This window comes from Terrapene carolina, unplaced genomic scaffold (genome assembly GCF_002925995.2).
Source record: "Terrapene carolina triunguis isolate 2854851 unplaced genomic scaffold, T_m_triunguis-2.0 Scaffold141, whole genome shotgun sequence".
Classification (NCBI taxonomy): Eukaryota; Metazoa; Chordata; order Testudines; family Emydidae; genus Terrapene; species Terrapene triunguis.
The window spans coordinates 5,839,660-5,859,216 of NW_020664492.1; the positions used below are offsets into that span (position 1 = coordinate 5,839,660).

General features: G+C 45.1%; 1 protein-coding gene across 2 annotated transcripts in view; it reads left to right on the forward strand.

Annotated features, from left to right (window-relative positions):
- LOC113406841 (microtubule-associated tumor suppressor candidate 2-like) overlaps positions 1 to 19,557 on the forward strand; it is a 296,281-nt gene that overhangs the window by 265,867 nt on the left and 10,857 nt on the right. For both annotated transcript variants that reach the window (XM_026653622.1, XM_026653623.1), the window contains 4 exons: positions 887 to 1,101; positions 9,443 to 9,548; positions 14,884 to 14,957; positions 18,108 to 18,206. In XM_026653622.1, coding sequence (XP_026509407.1) covers positions 887 to 1,101; positions 9,443 to 9,548; positions 14,884 to 14,957; positions 18,108 to 18,206 — 494 coding nt within the window. The remainder of the gene's footprint in view (positions 1 to 886; positions 1,102 to 9,442; positions 9,549 to 14,883; positions 14,958 to 18,107; positions 18,207 to 19,557) is intronic.

Sequence of the window (19,557 nt, forward strand, 5' to 3'; positions counted from 1 at the left end):
ACTCTCCGGTGGTGCAGATGGATGAAGAAAACTAAGAACCATCCACACCATTGTCGTACTCAGAGCTTTGGAACAATATCTGTATGTTCCTACAGCCAAATTCAGGCCTGGTGGAAACAGGTTAAACTCCATTGACTTCATCGGCACTTCTGTTGGAGTTGCACCCAGTTACACCAGTTCTGATATGGCCCATTAACTCAGAGGAATAATAATAATGATGGATCATGAGAGTGTAAATCCCACCATCGCTTGTTGCCTTAAATGTTGCTCTTACATTTATATTCTCTAGGTCCATGAAACACACAAATCACTTAATACAAAAAAAAACTTTAAAAAGTGGGCATTTATTTCTTCAAGCTCTTCTTTTTATATGTGATTTGTTGCTGAACCAGGTCTGTGCTGTTTAGTTTCTTTCCAGGCTCCAATTTTTCATGTCGATAGAATGATTTTTAACTGTGTCTCAGCAGAGAGCAGTGGAAATCCACTTCTTTCCTATTCATTGTTGTTAGACAAAGCATAAAATCAGAATCCGATAACAGAAATACAAATTATGACATCAGAAAGCTAGATTTATATTCTAGATTCAGAGTAACACCTATGACAGCAATAGAATTGCCCTCCCTAAGGCAACGCATAATGCCTTGTTAAATCTGTATTCTGAGTTGAAGTGTCTGTGTGTGCGGCTGTGGTAATCATTTCTGTATCTATTGCAACTTTGTTATTATTTGTTTAATACAAATAGTACTGTGGTGGAGCCCAAGAGCTCCAGTCATGGACCAGGACTCGACTGTGCTAGGCACAATACAAATACAGACCAAAAAGATAGCCCCTGCCCATAGAGATTACTATCTCAGACTTTACCGATTGTGCTTTCTTTTCTCCACAGCCCTCAACACAGCAAGATGTGAGAAATTACAAAAAGAGAAGGAGGAACTGGAGAGAAGGTTTGAGGAGGAGGTGAGGAAGCTGCATTGGCAACAGCAAGAAGAGCTGCGTGCCCTTGAGGAGAGGTTGCAGTTACAGTACAGGGGCGAAATGGACCTCTTGCAAGAGGAACACAGACTTCAACTTGTGAGGATCAAGTGTCAGCACCAAGAACAGGTCAGCCATAAGTTATTCATGTTAGGGGGATAGAGCAATGCAATTACAATGCAGGTTACTGTCCAGCTGAATGTTGTGACCTTCTCCAGTATGAAGACATTGTAACAAGCTGATAACTAGTAGAAGATCCAAGTTTCTTACCCTTCCTAGTCTAAAGAAAAGCACATATTTCTGACTGTACAATGCCTTTCATTCACACATCCTAAAGTGCTTTACAGATAACTCACTTGTGCGGTACCAAATATAAATATTGGGCCCCGTCCACCACCCTTACTCACAATGAGCAGTACCGTACCCTATTGAGTTGACTGAATCTACATGTTAAGTAAGATACTTCTCAACGCAAATAAGGGCAGCAGAAGCTTGCCCAGTTATATTTCAAATTACAGATAAAGTGGGGCAGAGCGGTGAAGTGACTTACCCAACGGCACATGTTTTGCCAACGACACAGGATAAAATCCAGGTTTCCTGACTTCTGTTGTTCAACCTTTAGACATTATTACCTCTAACTGAGCACATAACTTTGACTATGAGCCTCAAGTATTTCTCCAGCTTTTCTTTCTTAAATAAATGGGATTACATAGCATATAGTATTTTTAGCCTTATTTTTTAATAAGTTAACTGCATAGCCATTTTAACTCACATATGGGCCTACTACTGTACTCGTGTGTAGACCGTGGTAGAATCGGACGTGCTAGCAGGATGCTCTGCTGTGGTTTATGGAAATGACTCCTTCCATTGACTTTGATTAATTATTCATATTGCACACAATTAACAATTGACATGGTTAAAAAGATTTCAGCCCTGACAGACTTTATCCAAAGACTAAAGGCAAATCGACACTACAGCGCTACATCGGCACAGCTGCACCACTGTAGCCCGTCTGGTGAAGACATGCTAGGCCGACGGGAGAGCGCTCGCCTGTCGGCATAATTACTCCACCTCAGCAAGAAACAGAAGCTATGTTGGCGGGAGAGTGTCTCCCACTGACACAGCGCTGGCATGGACAGCTCAAAACTTGTGTCTCTCGGGGGGAAGCTTTTTCGCACCCCTAACAACATACATTAAATTAACTTAAGCGGTAGTGTAGACCTGCCCTAACCAACGCTATTCATGGAAGGCTCTTCTCCTTGTAATTTCTATATCTTCATCATGTCTGGGTGGAATCTAACCCTGAAACCTAAGAGACAGACTAGTCCTGTTGCCTGCAGGGTCTTGTGGCTGAAATTTCACATAGGGCTGCATGTACAGTACTTGGATTCTCTAATATGTATCTCATAGTTTCGTGTTTGGAGCAAAAGCCTGGGACTCAGAATTCCAGGGTTCTAGTCTTGGCTTTGCCTCTGAAACACTGAGTGATCTTGGGAAAGTCACCTAACTTTTCTGGCCCTGATCCTTGTACCTTGTGTAGTTGTTTGCAATTGTGTGAGGTGAATGTAAAGCACTAATTAATCAGAACGACCCTGACTTTGCACAACAGTAAATGACTGCATAGTGGTGCAAGACATGAGAATGAGACCCAATGTCTCTGAGTTCATCTGTCTGTGAAATGGGTAGGATATTATTCACCTTCTGTACCTCGTGTGTGGTAAAACACTTTGAGATCCTGGGAAGAGAGTACGAGTACAAAGTGGGGAGATGATGATTTTATTTTTATCAAATGGTTCCTTATGGAGGCTCAGAGTGTTGGCCTGGAAGAGATGGGGTGCTGCACCATGTTATGTTGATATCTACTGTCCTGTCATCTGGATGGTACGCAGAGGAGGAAAATGGTGGAAAACGTGCATCTAAGACTCACAACCAGAGGGGCTGACACTACAGTTGTCAGGACTAGAATTGGGCAGGAAACAGTCTTCCTGTCCTGCGAAAATTGTTAAGATTTCAAAGCATTGGGTTGAAACTGAGACCTTCCAAAATTAGGGAGAAAGAGAGAGCGAGCCATCCTAAAATAGCCTATAGCCCAGTGACTAGGGCATGCCCTTGGGACGTGGGTGACACAAGATCCTGCTCTGAATCCCAACTAGCTGTAGCCAGGATAACTGCATAGCCACAAGCTCTCCAGTGTAGCTTAACGCTGAAAAGGAAGCTTTTTGTCTGAGAATGTACATAGAGAATATCCGTCTTCCTCCGTTTCTAGCCTGAAGGTGTCCGTTCACATGTTGTTTATTTTTTTTCCCCTCACAGTCAATGAACTGCTAATCTCTTATGGCAGATTCTAGTTAATGTCTTTATCAAGGATGTTTTCCTTCCGTCTCCTATGTAAGGTTTGATTCCTTTGTGGCGGGGATGGGAGTGCTCTCGCTGGGGTTTGACCATTCTGAATTGCTAAATCCTTTTATAGTTATTGATCTTAAATCCTTCCCAATTGTGCTGTTTTACCCAATGCTTTTGTCTGAGTATTGATTTCCTAGTATGTGGTGGGAAGTGTTGTGAAAGTTTGAGTCAAAAGCTCTTTGTGTTTTAAGCTAGAGAGTTTCCTTTCTTCGCTCTTAATCTTTTACCATCTATATTGAACCGTACTTCGTGTTGTTTTTACCCCTTTTATGTTGAGTCATTTTTGTTGGTTAAAGATGTCTTGTTGTGAAGTCTATGTACTATCAGACATTACTGATTGTTTGGGAACTCATAGGTGAGGTTTTCAATTGCTGAAGATTTAAGCTTTGGGTTTTTTGTTTTTTGTTCTTTGTTTTCTTTGCAGTGCTGTGTTTCTATTTATTTCTTGGGCAGCTCTTAGAGATATTGGGCAGGATGGTGCTTTGCTCTTACTCTAGTTATAAAATAAGCTGACTCAGGTCAGACAGGTTGTGCTGGGATTGGATTCTTAGCATATTTATCTTGCTCGTTTCCCAGTCTGTTATGGTTTAATCCGCCACATTATTACCAGCTGAAGCAATGGGAAGTAAGTCTGTGTCATTCAAGGGTTGCAGTGTCCCATACAAAAATATGAATTAGTCTTCAGGGCTGGTCAGTCCAACACTAAGTTAAATCAAGATTTTTTTTAAATCTAAAGTAAAGTTGTGTTCCAGGTTTTCAAACATTTTCCTAACAATCTTACCCATGTACAGCACTCTCCAGCTCATTACACTTCTCCAGTTTGGGCCTCCTCTCAATATTTATTCATTAGTAAATTAATTAATTAATTTCATGGAGGAGAGGTCCATCAATGGCTGTTAGCCAAGATGGTCAAGGTTAGGGTGACCAGATGTCCCATTTTTAAGGGGACAGTCCTATATTTAAGCCCTCCTGCAGGTGTCCCAACTTTTTCTTTAAAAATGGGCAAATTGTCCCATATTTTCTGTCTCTCCCCTGCCCGCACCCTCCATCAGTATCGGCGAGTCCTGCTGCTGGCCGGATCCCTGATCGCCAGCCTCTTGCCCACCAGCAGTGAGGGGGGGCGTCCAGTGGCTGACGATGGGGGTGGGTAGTGCAAGGCTGGTGGTGGGACAAAGCTGCAGAGCACGGGGCCAGCTTCTTCCTCTGCTGGTCCTTCAGCGCAGCCCCCGCTGGGGGCCGGCTCTTGGCTAGCAGGGCCCCACCCTCCGTCCCATTTCCGGATGGCACTGGCTGTACGCTGCGGTGGCTGGTGAGCGTGGGCAGGCACCAGGCGGCAGCCAGTTACGTGTTGCCTCTGCTGCCCACCCATCGGTCCTTTACGTCCTCCCCTCTCGCTGTCCTCTCCCTGCTTTGCCCCTTCACCCCCCAGCCCAGCTGCTCCTCCATATCCCCCCCCGGCGGGATGCATCTCGCTCCCAGCGCTGCACAGAGAACCAGCCCTGGTCAGAGCACTCAGCTCACCAACAGCCTGGCCGGCAGGCTCCTTCCTTCCCCCACTGCCTCTGGCTGGGCCGGTACCCTGGGAAAGCCAAAGCCCCTCCGACCCGGGGCGCTGGCCAGGAGGAGTTGAGCCCTGTATGTGCCAAAGCCACGCACAGCACTTGACACGGGGAAGCCTCTCCACCCCTCAGCTAAGCTCTGGAGTGGCGGGGGTGGGGGTATTTCCAGCCTGTTCACGCCCCGACCCTGCAGGCTCCACAGCAGCACCCCAGGCAGGGGCATAGCACCCTCTTCACCTGCGCCTCCTCCCCACCCAGGAGCGGGGCTGCTCCGTCCCCTAGGCACCCTCCTCTGCTGAGCCACCTCTCTGGCCGGGTTCGCTGAAGCCACTCCAGTCAGGTTCCCTGGGCCCTGGTGCACAATGCATCATTAGGGTTTAACCCCTTCCTGCCCGCACTGTAGTGAAGGGACAGAAGGCAGCTGGGTTATGTCGGTGGCCAGCAGCAGCCTGGAGGTGTTAGCTGCCTTTGACACTGTGTGGGCAGGAAGGGACAAGCTGCTTCGGGGGGAGGAGAGATGAGATCTGCAAAGAGACAGGTCAGTTCATCCCTCCTCTCCCCCCGCCCGCCCGCATCTGGAAGCAGCTCCCATCCCTTCCCTCCCACACAGTGTCAAAAGGCTGCTCCTGGCCACATTCTGGTTTGAACCCTGGCTGAAATCTGTGGGGGGGGGCATGTGACCCGGCGTGCCCCCCGACGCGTTGCCTCAGGAAGATGCGGCACCAGGTACCAGGAGAGGCGAGCCCATCCCAGAGGTCCAGCCAGGCATGGAGGGCAGAGAGCACCGGACAAGGAGGATCAGGTCGGTCGGTCACCCACCCCCACCCATGTGAGAGAGGTGTATGAGAGTGAGGTGTGTGTCGCCTCTCCCCGTGTGAACCCTAAAGCCTTAACGATAAGAAGGTAAATAAAAAGAATCCGAGTACGCAGTATTTCGTTTTAACAGGGGCTCAGTCAACTTGATGTTAATTTGAATGTTTGTACTGCATAGTTCTGATTGATTGCCGTTGAACTCGCTTGAATACAAGTAATTTTACCAGGTGTTCCGTATTCAGCATAGGAAATATGGTCACCCTAGTCAAGGTTGCAACCCCATGGGCTGGGTGTCCCTAAGGGTACGTCTACACTACCCGCTGGATCGGCGGGTAGTGATCGATCTATCAGGGATCGATTTATCACGTCTCGTCTAGACGAGATAAATCGATCCCCGAACGCACTCCCCGTCAACTCCGGAACTCCACCGCTGCGAGAGGCAGAAGCGGAGTCGACGGGGGAGCGGCGGCCGTAGATCCTGCGCTGCGAGGACGCGGAGTAAGTCAATCTAAGTCGATCTAAGATACGTCGACTTCAGCTACGCTATTCTTGTAGCTGAAGTTGCGTATCTTAGATCGATCCCCCCTTCCCCCAGTGTAGACCAGGCCTATGCCTCTGACCGCTAGAAGCTGGGACTGGATGACAGGGGATGGATCACTCGACAGTTGTCCTCTTCTGTTCACTCCCTCTGAAGCATTTGGCATTAGCCACTGTCAGAAGACAGGTCTTCTAAACCACTGGTCTGGCCCCACATGGCCATTCTTATGTTCTTACGCCTTATAACTCCTTTGGGAGATAGTTGTTACAGATAGAAAAACGAGGTTAGGTGACTTTGTCAAGATTAACGAGTGAATCAGTGGTAGAGCTAAGTTTAGAACCCAGGAGACCTGATTCCATGTGCGAAAGAATCTACCTACTATGAAAAGTGGCAGAGGAGGCTACACTGGAAGAACAAAGGGAGCCAGAAGGAAAATGGGTATGGAGTCAGAAATGTAGGCTGGGCAAAATCCATGGAGAAGTTTTTGAAAACTAGCTTTTTGGCTTTATTGAGAAGGAACCTGCCAGTGAAGCTGGTGAAGAAAGGAACTCTGTCTCCTGTTTCCTAGATCTCAGAAGATTAGGGATTTAGCATAGTCATTCCAATGCAGTGGTGTTCATACATAAGGCATGAATAAAGATTTAAGCAAGTACAAGGTAAAGAATTCTGGCAGTGCTTCAGAGGTGGTGATAGGCTGACATACAAACAAATAGAATATACATACCAGGGGAAGGGGCTGATGGTATTCATACACCAGTACCAGCTCACTAAGCCACCCAGCCCTCTACTCACTCACTCTTTAGATCTCATCTTAGCAACTAAATCCCACTTTGTTTTATGAATAATTCTTAACCATAGCACTGTCTCTTCTCATGTTATCATCAAGACAAGTTTGTATAATTTCAAATTCCAAACTAAATGTATATTTTTCATTCTAAATGTAAATCTTATCTAATTTAATTAGCAATTTGGCAGCTGATGTCTGAGCTAACTTTGATATTTTGAATGATTAAATGTAGTAAAACATTTATTCTTATCCACACTAGTTCTGTGGCTCTGTCTTTGTTCTTTAATCTAACATTAAGTGTAAATAAAACAGCTGTGTGCATGAAGCAACTTCACAGTGAACAGCTGTTTCACTATAAAAATACAATTGTTTGATACACCACATTACAAAACAATGCAAGAGAATATGTTTGATTAGGGAATGTGATCATTATAACTCACAAAGCCCAGAAGAGCAAGTGACTTATATAGTCCTTTATATGTGGCAATCAGAAGATTACTCTGACGGAGGCTGGTGGGCCCCGGAAATTGGAAGTGGGATACAGATCTTTTCAGCATTAGGTCATTGGGTCAATAGTGGCAAGGACTCATTGCCATCCGATGGTTTTTCATTAGCCTGTTATGATGTGAGTTGATGGTACTAGTCCATTTCCATTAGGACAATTGTCCAAATCAACAGAAACCACCATCGCAAGTGGTACTACACGGCACCATTGTAGACTAAGGTTTGAACAAGCCTGGAGACCAAACAAAGAGGCAGTTCCTCCTGCTCCAGGTTAGAATGATTTGGAGAAGCTTGTCTTGTCACAGCTGGTGATGTGTCTGTTCCATAGAGATGCCAGGTGCATCAGTCTCCAGGAGTGCCAACCTGGCACCTTTCAAGAACACTAACTGCACTCAAAATGTAAAGTGCGGGGGAAACCACCGGTAAAAGAGATTGAAATGATTCCAGAGTCTCATGTGGTAGATTAATTGTATGATCAGCGCTGTCACAAGAAACAATTTGTCACCGGACATGTATGTATGAATATTCAAAAGGTTGAGGCTGTTTTACTTTATTTTTTTATGAGCATTGTGTTTCGATAACAGATACATGGCACAATCCCATCATATTTGACTTGATGCACATCTCTGGTGCTAAGAATGAATCTCAGCTAAATTAAGAGGTCTTGATCCTACGTGATTTATTCAGACAAAACTCCCATTGGTCTTATTTATATATATTTATTCTTTATTGTCTTTATCATATCAAAAATAAACCAGTGTGTGATCCACCAATGGGAGCTGAAGAATAAAGTGCACTTTGTTGAACCACTTTTTTTAATATATTCACCTCCTTGCCTATTCAGCCACTGGATTGGCCTAATATTGCAGTCAAGTAATTCTATATTCTCACTCCTGGGTCTCATGGCCATAACAAGAAAAATTTGGAATCTGGCTATATCTTATCCACACGCCCTATAATAAAAGATGTGAAGAAACTATCCATTGATGTTCCTTACACAAAACCAACGGGTGTGTTATCTGCATGTAGGCAGTGGAAAGGTTTCCTGTTCTATATATTATCATGTAGCTTTTGTCATTGTTGTTTGCATCAGTAAGTTACTGCACTGACTGAAACAACAGGAAAGCTCTCAGTCATCAGTAAGAGAAGACGAAGGGAAACTTGCTGATTTCAGTGGCATCTCAATGATTTATTTCTGCACCAACTTGAAAATGCTTGTGCGTATATTAACAAAGGGTATCACTGACTTACTGGGATTGGATTAATAAGCATATGAGCATTTTAGCTGGGAATAGGAGTTTGTAATGATGATTCTCTAAATAATTATTGTTCAATTTTATATTTGCCGATAGCTATTATTTTCATTGTTTTTCTATAAATAAATGCTAAATCTTTTTGGCATCTTCCATTGAGGTTAACTCGAGGTCTTAAAATAAAAATAATTGTAGTAGAATACTATGAAGGGCAATAAACCCAGGATATCTTGGAATTGGGTCTGTTTATCAGATCGTACGGGAGAGTCTGGTTTGTTAATAGCATTTCAGTTTATGGGCTGCTGAAGTTTCTGAACACATAAATGGCCTTGACAAATGAAAGGTTTTCAGCCTGTGGTTTTTTTTTTAATACCACTGTTGTTACCATTAAGTTGAAAGAGCAGCATGCAGTGCCCACATCCCATCACTCGGGGAGTCATAACACACTTTCTGCAATTAATCATTACACTTGATAACATAAGAACTGTTGCACTCAATCCGCGTCATCTGTAACTTTCCAAGTCCCTGGTGTTTTCTGATAGTTCCTCCTGTTGGTGCTCCATAACACTAATATTTTTCTGTCCATAACTTCATTTTGTTGTCTTTTGAACAGGTGGAAGATATTTCAGCCACTCACGAAGCTGCAATGTTAGAGATGGAAAACAATCACACAGTTGCCATTGCAGTACTCCAGGATGATCATGACAACAAAGTTCAAGGTAATCCTGGGACACTTATACATATGGAGCCATCCGAGTCCTAAAGTTGGAAGTGCTGTGAGATAGGCTTGAAGCTCCTTAATCCCAATCAGATGATAAAATCGCAGTTGGCTGATAACCCTGGCCCTCTAATTTTGGACTGAATTCTCACTATGTAGTTGCACTGTAGGGAGGTGATAAAGGGAGGAAACAATATTCCACAATGAAACCCTATAAACCTTCATCGGCTGTCTTTGCTGCCAAGGACGAGAGCAGAAAAGCACCTCAGTACATGCATAATGCTTAAGATAGGGGTTGACTAGAAAAGGCAGAACGCATGCCTTCCGATCACTCAGTATACCCCAACATCCACGCCAGAACACAAGAGGACTCCAGTCACTCTTGATGGAAGCATCATTGTTGTAGACATTTAAAATTAGACTGAACCCACTAGTAAATACAGGGCAGGGAATAACTCTGCACTTTAGAGTCAGTGCTGCAATGGACAGAGGTTTGATTTGGCCAGGTATAAGTTAAGGGCTATTGCTATGGGCGCCAGCATAGTAGAACGGCTGCTCCCCAACACCTCCCCCTTCCTGAGCAGCCAATATCAAAATGCAAGACATTACGCACACCTTGTCATTGCAGAGAGGCTCCCAGCAGGCACATAGTATCCAGCCCAGTTTAGTCACCGATTCCTCCCCCTCGTTTTGTAAAGCTGCGTGCCAGCTTTTCTGTTACACCAGGGGCTTCGATGAGAATAATGTCATAAGCCTAAACATTACTGGCCAGTTGTAGGGATTTTATACTGATTGATGTGGTGTATAATAGATACCCTACCGTGTGTGCAAATGGTTTTGACCTCTGAATAATGAAAGGACAATTGTTTTTATGGCAGCATGGTTACAGCCTTAAACTAGACATGTTGGTGCTAATGTCGAGCTGGACCCTGCAAGGTGACACCTGCCCTCCACTCCCTGGGGGTTAGTGAGAGTTGAGAGGTACTCGGGACCGTGCTTGGTCAGGCCCTTCGTGAAATGAAATGTTAGTTTTAGCTAATTGTCTTAGGCTGTGAAGGATGGTGAGCATTAACTGTGGAGACAAAAGGAAGGAAACGGCTGCTTTGGAGAATGCAGCTGTGACATGATTTAAAATGAAGACCCTGATGCTAATGGTATTATATATAAGCCCACCAGTGAATAGCATTAAACACCTATAAAGGGAGCTAAAAAAGGAAGAGGTTAGTGCTACAGTGCATTTCAGACAGAAATACTGCATGGGAAGAATCCTTTACTTAGATTGGAAGGAACTGTCATGCTGTAACCAAGCACTGGAATGGGTTACCTAGGGAGGTGGTGGAATTGCTTCCTTAGAGGTTTTTAAGGTCAGGCTTGATAAAGCCCTGGCTGAGATGATTTAGTTGGTGTTGGTCCTGCTTTGAGCAGGGGGTTGGACTAGATGACCTCCTGAGGTCCCTTCCAACCCTGATATTCTATGATTCTATGAAACTAAGAACAACTTCAGGCCTGATCCCTCAGCTTCCCATAGCTTCACTTGACGGCTCTCTGCACCACTCAGGATTGCACAGTATAAGAAGTCTGCATTATGCCAAATGAGATTCAAATGCATGACTCCCTTTGAAGTCACTGAGAGCTGCATAGGTGCAACTGAGAGCTGAATTCTGTCTGTACTGGTGATATTCCCAGGTAATGGAGATCCAGAATTTAGGGTAAAAATTTCAAAAATGTCATTGTCTTAGAAGCCTACGTCCCAGTGTCAAGAGAGATATAGACACTTAGAAGCCTAAACTTCATTGAAAATCAATAGGAATTAGGTTTCTGAGACCTGCATTTTAAAGATATGTAGATGTTGCTCCGCTCAGCACTGTAATACCTCTTAGGAGCCTAAGTTTCATTTTCAGAAGTGACTGAGGCATTTAGGAACTTAAGTCCCCTTGACTTTCACTTTTGAAAATGAGATTTAAGCTCCAAAATCACTTAGGCCTTGCAGTGCTGAGCAAAGCAACACCTAAATACCTTTTAAAATCTGGGCCTAAATCTCTTTTGAAAATAGACATATGCTTCTTAGTCACTTAGACACACATGAAAATTTTACCCTCAATCCTTTGCCTTATTGTTGTGTGTCCATGTGATCTGATCAGATAGGCACTTCAGAATAAAACACAAAACACATCAATTTTCTTGTGTGGATTGATATTCAGTGGGTACCGCTCTTTCTTACACACACACACACACACACACACACCAGATGCCTAATATTTAAAGAACTATGTAATGGCATGGCACCCCACCTCTCCCGAGCACCCCTTCTGATTGAGTGTGTCTGCTGTCCTTAAATAGTCCCGGCCCTGGTATCGGGCCATACCCCCAGGGCTTCCTGCCTGGAGGCAATGGTTTTGCCCTCTTAGTCTATTCTGGTTCCTAGCTCCCCAGCTGGGCCACTAAGTAGTTCAGTTCCTTTTCTGGGGGATTATTGCTGTCTGATTGTAGGCCAGCTCCCCAGTGGCTATGGGAGGGACCTCTGGTCCACCCACTACTCCGGGTCCCAGCCCAGGGACCGTAAAAATAACAGCCACGTGCCATCGTGTCTCTTTAATTACACTGCTTTCAGTTCCCTGGGCCACTTCCCCAAGGCTCCAGCCTTCACCAAACTTCACCCTTACCTCAGGGCTCATCTAATTTCAGGCCCAGCAGCCAGGCAGGAGCTTTTCCTTGCTCCCCTGGTTCCTGCCAGCACTGAGCTGTCCATGGTGCTGCAGTTCCCTCTGGTCAGCCAGGAACACCATCTGCACTCCTCTAGCTCCCTGGTTCTCAACCAGGGGTTTGCATACCCCTGGGGGTACACAGAGGTCTTCCAGAGGGTACATCAACTCATCTAGATATTTGCCTATTTTACACCAGGCTACATAAAAAGCACTAGCGAAGTCAGTACAAACTAAAATTTCATACAGACAATGACTTGTTTATACTTCTCTACATACAATCTTTATATTTCAATTGCTGTAGTTTATAATTCTATGTAAGACTACGATTTAGTCACAGGTATTTTTAGTAGAAGTCATGGACAGGTCACGGGCAGTAAACAAAAATTCATGGCCCATGACCTGTCCATGACTTTTACTAAAAATACCTGTGATTAAATCTTGGGGGGGTGCTGATAGGGTGTGAGGGTGCTGCTGGGGGGCATCCATGGGGGGGGCCACTGCTGGGAGCATGGGAGGGCTACTTCTGGGGTGGGCGCCCAGGCCCAGTGACACCAGCTGTCTGGGACCGTGGACTGCGGCTGCTCCGGCCGGACAGCCAGAGACCGCTGCTGGGGGCCGCAGACCATGGCTGCTCTGTCCAACTGCCCAGGGACCGCTGCTAGGGACAGTGGACCACAGCTGCTTTGGCCTTTCCAGGACTGCTGCTGGGGGCCGCAGTAGCAGCAGCTGGTGTGGCTGTTCCCAGGGCTGCTCCAGCAGCGGCTGGTGTGGCTGTCCTGGGGGGCCACCTGAGCAGCTGGCCCCAAACCCAGCTGCTCGGGTGGCCCTGGGGCCACGCTGGCCCCTGCAGAAGTCACAGAGATCGTGGAAAGTCACGGAATCCATGACTTCCGCGAGCTCTGGGACAGACACAGAGCCCTAATGATATGGTAAAAACGAGAAAGTGAGCAATTGTTCAGTAATAGTGTACTGTGACACCTTTGTATTTTATGTCTGATTTTGTAAGCAAGTAGTTTTTAAGTGAGGTGAAACTTGGGGGTATGCAAGACAAATCAGACTCTTGAAAGGGGTACAGTAGTCTGGAAAGATTGAGAGCCACTGCTCTAGCTCCAGCATGGAACTGGCTCTGGCGCTTCTTTTAGATGGCCCTCCTGCAGCCTTTCTGATTGGCTTCTTCCCCTGCAGCCAGTCTAGGCTGCTTGGAGGAGTCCTCTACTGCTCCTTTCCTGGGATGGGTGTGGCAGGACACTGAAGCCTCTAGCAAGGGGTCTCTTGGCCTAGTCCACCCTGTAACACCGTACTAGATTTTTCTATTACCTTCCCGAATTAAGTAATATTGCTTAGGTTTGTGCTCAGCCTTTTAAAAACATAGTTCAGAACCATCTAGTCCAGTGGTCCCCAACCTTTCAGTGTGGCGGGCGCCGGATGACTAGCCCCCAAGGAGCGCGGCCGCCGGACAAGGAGCCGCCGAAATGCCGCTGAGAAGCAGCGTCATCGTGAGGCGTCACTGCCAAAATGCCGCAGAGAAGCACCGGGCATTTCGGCGGTGATGCTTCTTGACGTTGTTGGCGGCGGGGCGCTCCCTTGTCAGTAGGCGGGCGCACACAGATGCCCCAGCGGGCGCCATGGCGCCCGTGGGCACCGTGTTGGGGACCACTGATTTAGTCTATGTTAGCTGAACTCTGCAGCCTGTTTCTTCATCCTATAGACAGAAGATAGTTTGGTATCTTTTAAAATTATTATTCTTTTTGAAAACAAAACTGTTCCCTGATTGAAGATGTTTTTAACTATTCAGCTACTTTATTTTTCAATGATGTAACTCCAGTGTTACTATTGAGGCATGTGCTGTCAGAAACTTTGTGCATTCTTCTCCTAGCACAGGTTTCAAGTACCCTCTTGTGGATGACAATGGCATTGCACCAGTTAAATTGTAATATACTTCAAGCATTAGTGAACAAGGCTGATTGGAGAGAGACAATTTTATTTATTCAATCATAGTTTGCTACAATTAGTTTAGTTATTAAAATTTAATCTACTTCTGATTATTAAATCATAGTTGGGTGACTTATTCCAATAATTATAAAAATAATCATATAATACTTATATAGTACTTTATGATCTTTAAAGTACAACATGCTCATTAATTAATTAACCCTCCCAGTATTTCTGTGAAGAATCCTAGGTAAATATTCTTACACACATTTTTGCAGATAGGGACCTGGAGACATATAAGAGATTTAAGGCCCAAACTTAATATTTCCACTCATTTGGGGTACCTCAATTTTTGATGCATGCCTGGAAATATTAAGAGCCTAGTTTTCAGAAGTATGAGCACCCATCATTCCAGTCAGACTCAGCAAGAGCTGTGTGTTCTCAGTACCTCTGATTACAAGGCCCTCAGAAATGGAGGAACCCAAAATCAGTGGATGCTTTTGAAAATTTAGGCTTTTGTGATTTGCCCAAGGCCATGCAGTGAGTTATTGCCTGGCTCCTAGGCTCTGCTCAGTCCACTAGAGCTGCCTTCTTAATAAAGTTTAGTTCATGTTAAGTAAGATAAATGTACTCGCTGTCCATGATTTATACTGTTTGTTAGACCCATTTAGCAATGTAATTTTTATGGATTTTCCCTAGAACTGATGTCTGCCCACGAACTGGAAAAGAAAGAATTGGAAGAGAGTTTTGAAAAACTGCGGCTGTCACTCCAGGTTAATACTTTCATTGTGTCCAAACCCCAATGATGTTGCAAAACTGTTCATTATGATAGCACGTTAGTGAAATGGAATTCTCTCCACCAGTCTGAGGGCACGGGTGCTGTATAGTTACTGACCCTTAACTGCACTGCGTTCTCGTAAGGCAGTTCCCTGCACACTCATTGGTTCTGGATGTCTGATTTGCAAAATTACCATGCCGATAGTTCTCAATAACTATAGTATGTGAATCCCTGCACTCTGATTGGCTAATTGCCATTATTAGTCAATCAGAGTTTAGGGATTTGCATAATTACTGTATGATGATTTTTAAATAACTGTCCAGCAATTATGCACATTTTATCTGTGCCGATTGGCTAACCCCTCTGCTCTGCTTGGCTCTTTTGCTCATTCTTTTCAAGCTGTATGTTAGCTACAAAGATGCCTCCTCAGCTTCTCTCCCTCCAGCGGAAGCAGCAAAATGCTAAATGTGCCTGAAGGAGAAGAGGGAAAACCCCAAAAGCAAAGAAATTGCAGATGGGGAAATGAATTTTAAGAAGTTTTTTAAAAACTGTTTTGATTCATTCACCTTCTTCAGGCCCATCTTGCTCCCAGCGAAGTGAATGGGAGCAGAATCTAGGTTTTCCTATCCATCCCAGCAGGACTCTTGTCCTCACAATAGTTTTATATACCAATTTGTAAAATAGTTTTCTGAAGCAAATCTCCCCTTTTGGTTCTGCAACTCTAATCTGTCACTTGCACTGTCCTGTCTCTGCTTGCCTGGCACAATTTCTCCCCATAATGACCAGCTGAAAATCAGATCAACTTAAAATGGTTATAGTGAAATTCAGCTGTTCTGGTTCTCTAGACTGAGATAGAAATCCACCAGGGAAAGTGTGTCCCTGTGATGCATGGTAAATTTGGAGCTCTTGCATGAACAAGTAAAGGTGCCATGTTAAATGGTGTTAGCTCTGCTTGTTTATCTAGTCAAAGACTAATTTTGCTTTTCAAAAAACAAGTAACATGCACAATTCCACACAGCTATTGCAGCAGCATTGACTGTGCAGCTATAGAATTTAAAGTTGTATCAGTGGTTCTATTATTTGGTGCAATAAACTACATTAATGGAAGGTTATGGTTAAGATTTTACACACACAAAAGACAGAACATCAAAATTATTGGCCTCCACAGCAACTGCAGCTTTTGCAGATGCTGTACGTAAGGTAGTAATATTAAAATCTTGACCTAATAATCTGTCCAGAAAAGTGATTGTATTAAAATGGTGCATTGTTTCTCAAATCATTGGTCCCCTGCTGTGTGTCTTGCTTACTTACAAAAATAAGATTTCCCTGCTATCGTGCAAAGTTATCCACAGGCCATAATCAGGAACTCTGTACTCATCATGAGGCAGAGCTATAACTATTGAATAATGCACCTGCATCAGTACTGAATCTTCCAAGACAGTGGTTCACTGAGTTTAACATTTAAAATCCTTTCTTCCATAAAGTAATTAAAGAGACTAGCTACAGTAGTAGGATCAATAGCACCTACATGTTTCAGTTTGAAGCCTTCACCAGGGTCAAAAGTACATTGATTGTCTCATGAATCCCATCACTGATCTAAGTGAGTTGTTTTATAACCTGTAGTATTGTTTTAGTGCTGCAGAGCTAACGCCATGAAGAAAGAGTAAGCCGGATTCTGTTCTGCCTCATATATCATCATCATCAGAAGAGTTACCTACATTCTGACTGCAGAATCTCTGTCATTGATAATGATGCAAGAGGCAAAAAGAACACAGCATAGTTTTCAGATCCTAAGTTAAATTTTCTAACAAGGCAAAGGAAGAAGCGTTGCAAGCAGATCCTTTGTTACTTGGCTCCACAATCCTTAATTCCCCACCCCATCGTTTTCCTCATGTAGATGGCAGAGATCCCAGATGCTGCTAAAGCTGATGGATAGTGGCTATGCAACTATTCTGAACCAAGCCGCTGGACTGAGAGGGAATTATTTTCCCCTAACCCATCTGAGGCCTCCTAGCAAAGCCCATTTATTTGGGCTTTAGCATTTGGTCCTTAGAGTGGTGTGAATCACCCCCTTTCATCTTAGTGGAGTGTTAACTCTGAAACATAATGATGATAGCCCACAGTCAATAATGTTAACTCTTTCCAGTGGTGGCGCTGTGGGGGGGGGTGCTTGCAAGGGCTATAGCCACCCCAAAAATTGCCTTAGCCTCCCATAGCCACCCCTCCTAGTGCAAAGGTCAAATATTATGCAGATACTTCTCAGCTGCTGCTGGCGGAAGTGCTGCCTTCAGAGCTGGGTGCCCAGCCAGCAGCCACCACTGTCCGGCCACCCAGCTCTGAAGGCCATGCCGTCTCCAGCAGCAGTGCAGATGTAAGCCCAGACAGGAGCCCAGGAGGCCTGAGAGCAACCCCTGGCCTGTGTCCCCGCCCGCCGGGGCACGCCACTCAGGGCAGGTGGAGGGTCCACGGTTCCGCACAGCAGCCTGGACTGACCCACTCCAGCCCATGCTCCGGGGCCCTGCCGCCATGGTTGCTGCTCTCTGAGGGCTCTGCCGGCCCTGGAGCCAGGTCCCCCTGCCCAGGAAGCTCTTACAGGCGCAGCCCTCCCTATTTTCTGCCTAGCCCACCTCAGTCTCCCCACCGGGAAGAAACTGGCACCGCCTCTGACTGCTTATCATTTTAGCAGAGATATCTAGCTGCTCTGAAGCCTGGGATTGTGAGCAGCATTTGAGTATCTCCCCATGCTGATCCCTGAGGAGCAGTAACCTTATAGAGATTATCTGCTTCATGAGTATGACACAAACATGCCTGTCCTTCAAAGCAAGGAGACTGAGTCTCACACAGCCAAAAGGGCTGGGATGTCTTAGCTTGATGCAGGTTTAGAAGCTGCTGTTGGTGGCCAATTTAAGCTAGCCACATGATTAATCTCAGGTTCTCCACATGAAATCCTGATTCTGTTAGTTACCAAGTTATCAAAATCTCCACTGCGAGTTTGAGTGATTTCATGTAAAAATGTCCTCTCACGGTAGCTTCTAAGCCCTTCTCCTCATTGCCCTCACGTACTTTAGCAGTGGTGGGAAATGATTTGTATAAAAGTAACATTAGAGCTTAATGGTTTAGGTTTTTTATTTGTCATTAATTGCAGGACCAGGTAGATACCCTCACCTTCCAGAGCCATTCTCTAAGGGACAAGGCAAAGCGATTTGAAGAGGCTTTAAAGAAAAACACTGAAGAGCAACTAGAGGTAGCTGACAGCCTTAATATACATTTTAAAAACTGCAGGACATGCTTGTAAATATGGCCCACATTTGCATTGGTAGGTTATTAGCAAAGGAAATCTCAACTCAAATGGGCCCAAACCAAAGCTCTGGATCCTGAGCTTTGTAGGGGGGTTTGGAATCTAAGAGTGGCTCTGGATACAAAGATCTCCCACTCTCTCTTATTGTTGGGTCATTATCCATCCATTTCTGGTTTTGCTTCATTTTGTCTATTTCTCACTTGCATCCTGCCTCTATAGTTCTGTTTCTTGGGCTTTTTCTCTGGCTCCCTCCGTTACTTTTTTAGTACCCTCTAATCCTCTCTCTCCTCCCCTCTGTGGTGTTTCTCCTTCCTCTTCACTCTTCTCATATTTTCATATGAATGTGCCTCTCCCCCTCACCCTGCTGGGATTCAGCCTCACCACAGTCCCTGGAAAAATCATGGAGCAGCTCCTCAAGGAATCAATTATGACACACTTAGAGGAGAGGAAAGTGATCAGGAACAGTCAGCATGGATTCACCAAGGGGAAGTTGTGCCTGACTAACCTAATTGCCTTCTATGATGAGATAACTGGCTCTGTGGATGAGGGGAAAGCAGTGGATGTGTTATTCCTTGACTTTAGCAAAGCTTTTGATACAGTCTCCCACAGTATTCTTGCCGCCAAGTTAAAGAAGTATGGGCTGGATGAATGGACTGTAAGGTGCATAGAAAGCTGGCTAGATCGTCGGGCTCAACGGGTAGTGATCAATGGCTCCATGTCTAGTTGGCAGCCGGTTTCGAGCAGAGTGCCCCAGGGGTCGGTCCTGGGGCCGGTTTTGTTTAATGTCTTTATTAATGATCTGGAGGATGGTGTGGACTGCACTCTCAGCAAGTTTGCAGATGACACTAAACTGGGAGGCGTGGTAGATACACTAGAGGGTAGGGATCGGATACAGAGGGACCTAGACAAATTAGAGGATTGGGCCAAAAAAAACCTGATGAGGTTCAACAAGGACAAGTGCACAGTCCTGCACTTAGGACGGAAGAATCTCATGCACAGCTACAGACTAGGGACCGAATGGCTAGGTAGCAGTTCTGCAGAAAAGGACCTAGGGGTCACAGTGGACGAGAAGCTGGATATGAGTCAACAGTGTGCTCTTGTTGCCAAGAAGGCTAATGGCATTTTGGGCTGTATAAGTAGGGGCATTGCCAGCAGATCGAGGAATGTGATTGTTCCCCTTTATTCGACATTGGTGAGGCCTCATCTGGAGTACTGTGTCCAGTTTTGGGCCCCACACTACAAGAAGGATGTGGAAAAATTGGAAAGAGTCCAGCGGAGGGCAACAAAAATGATTAGG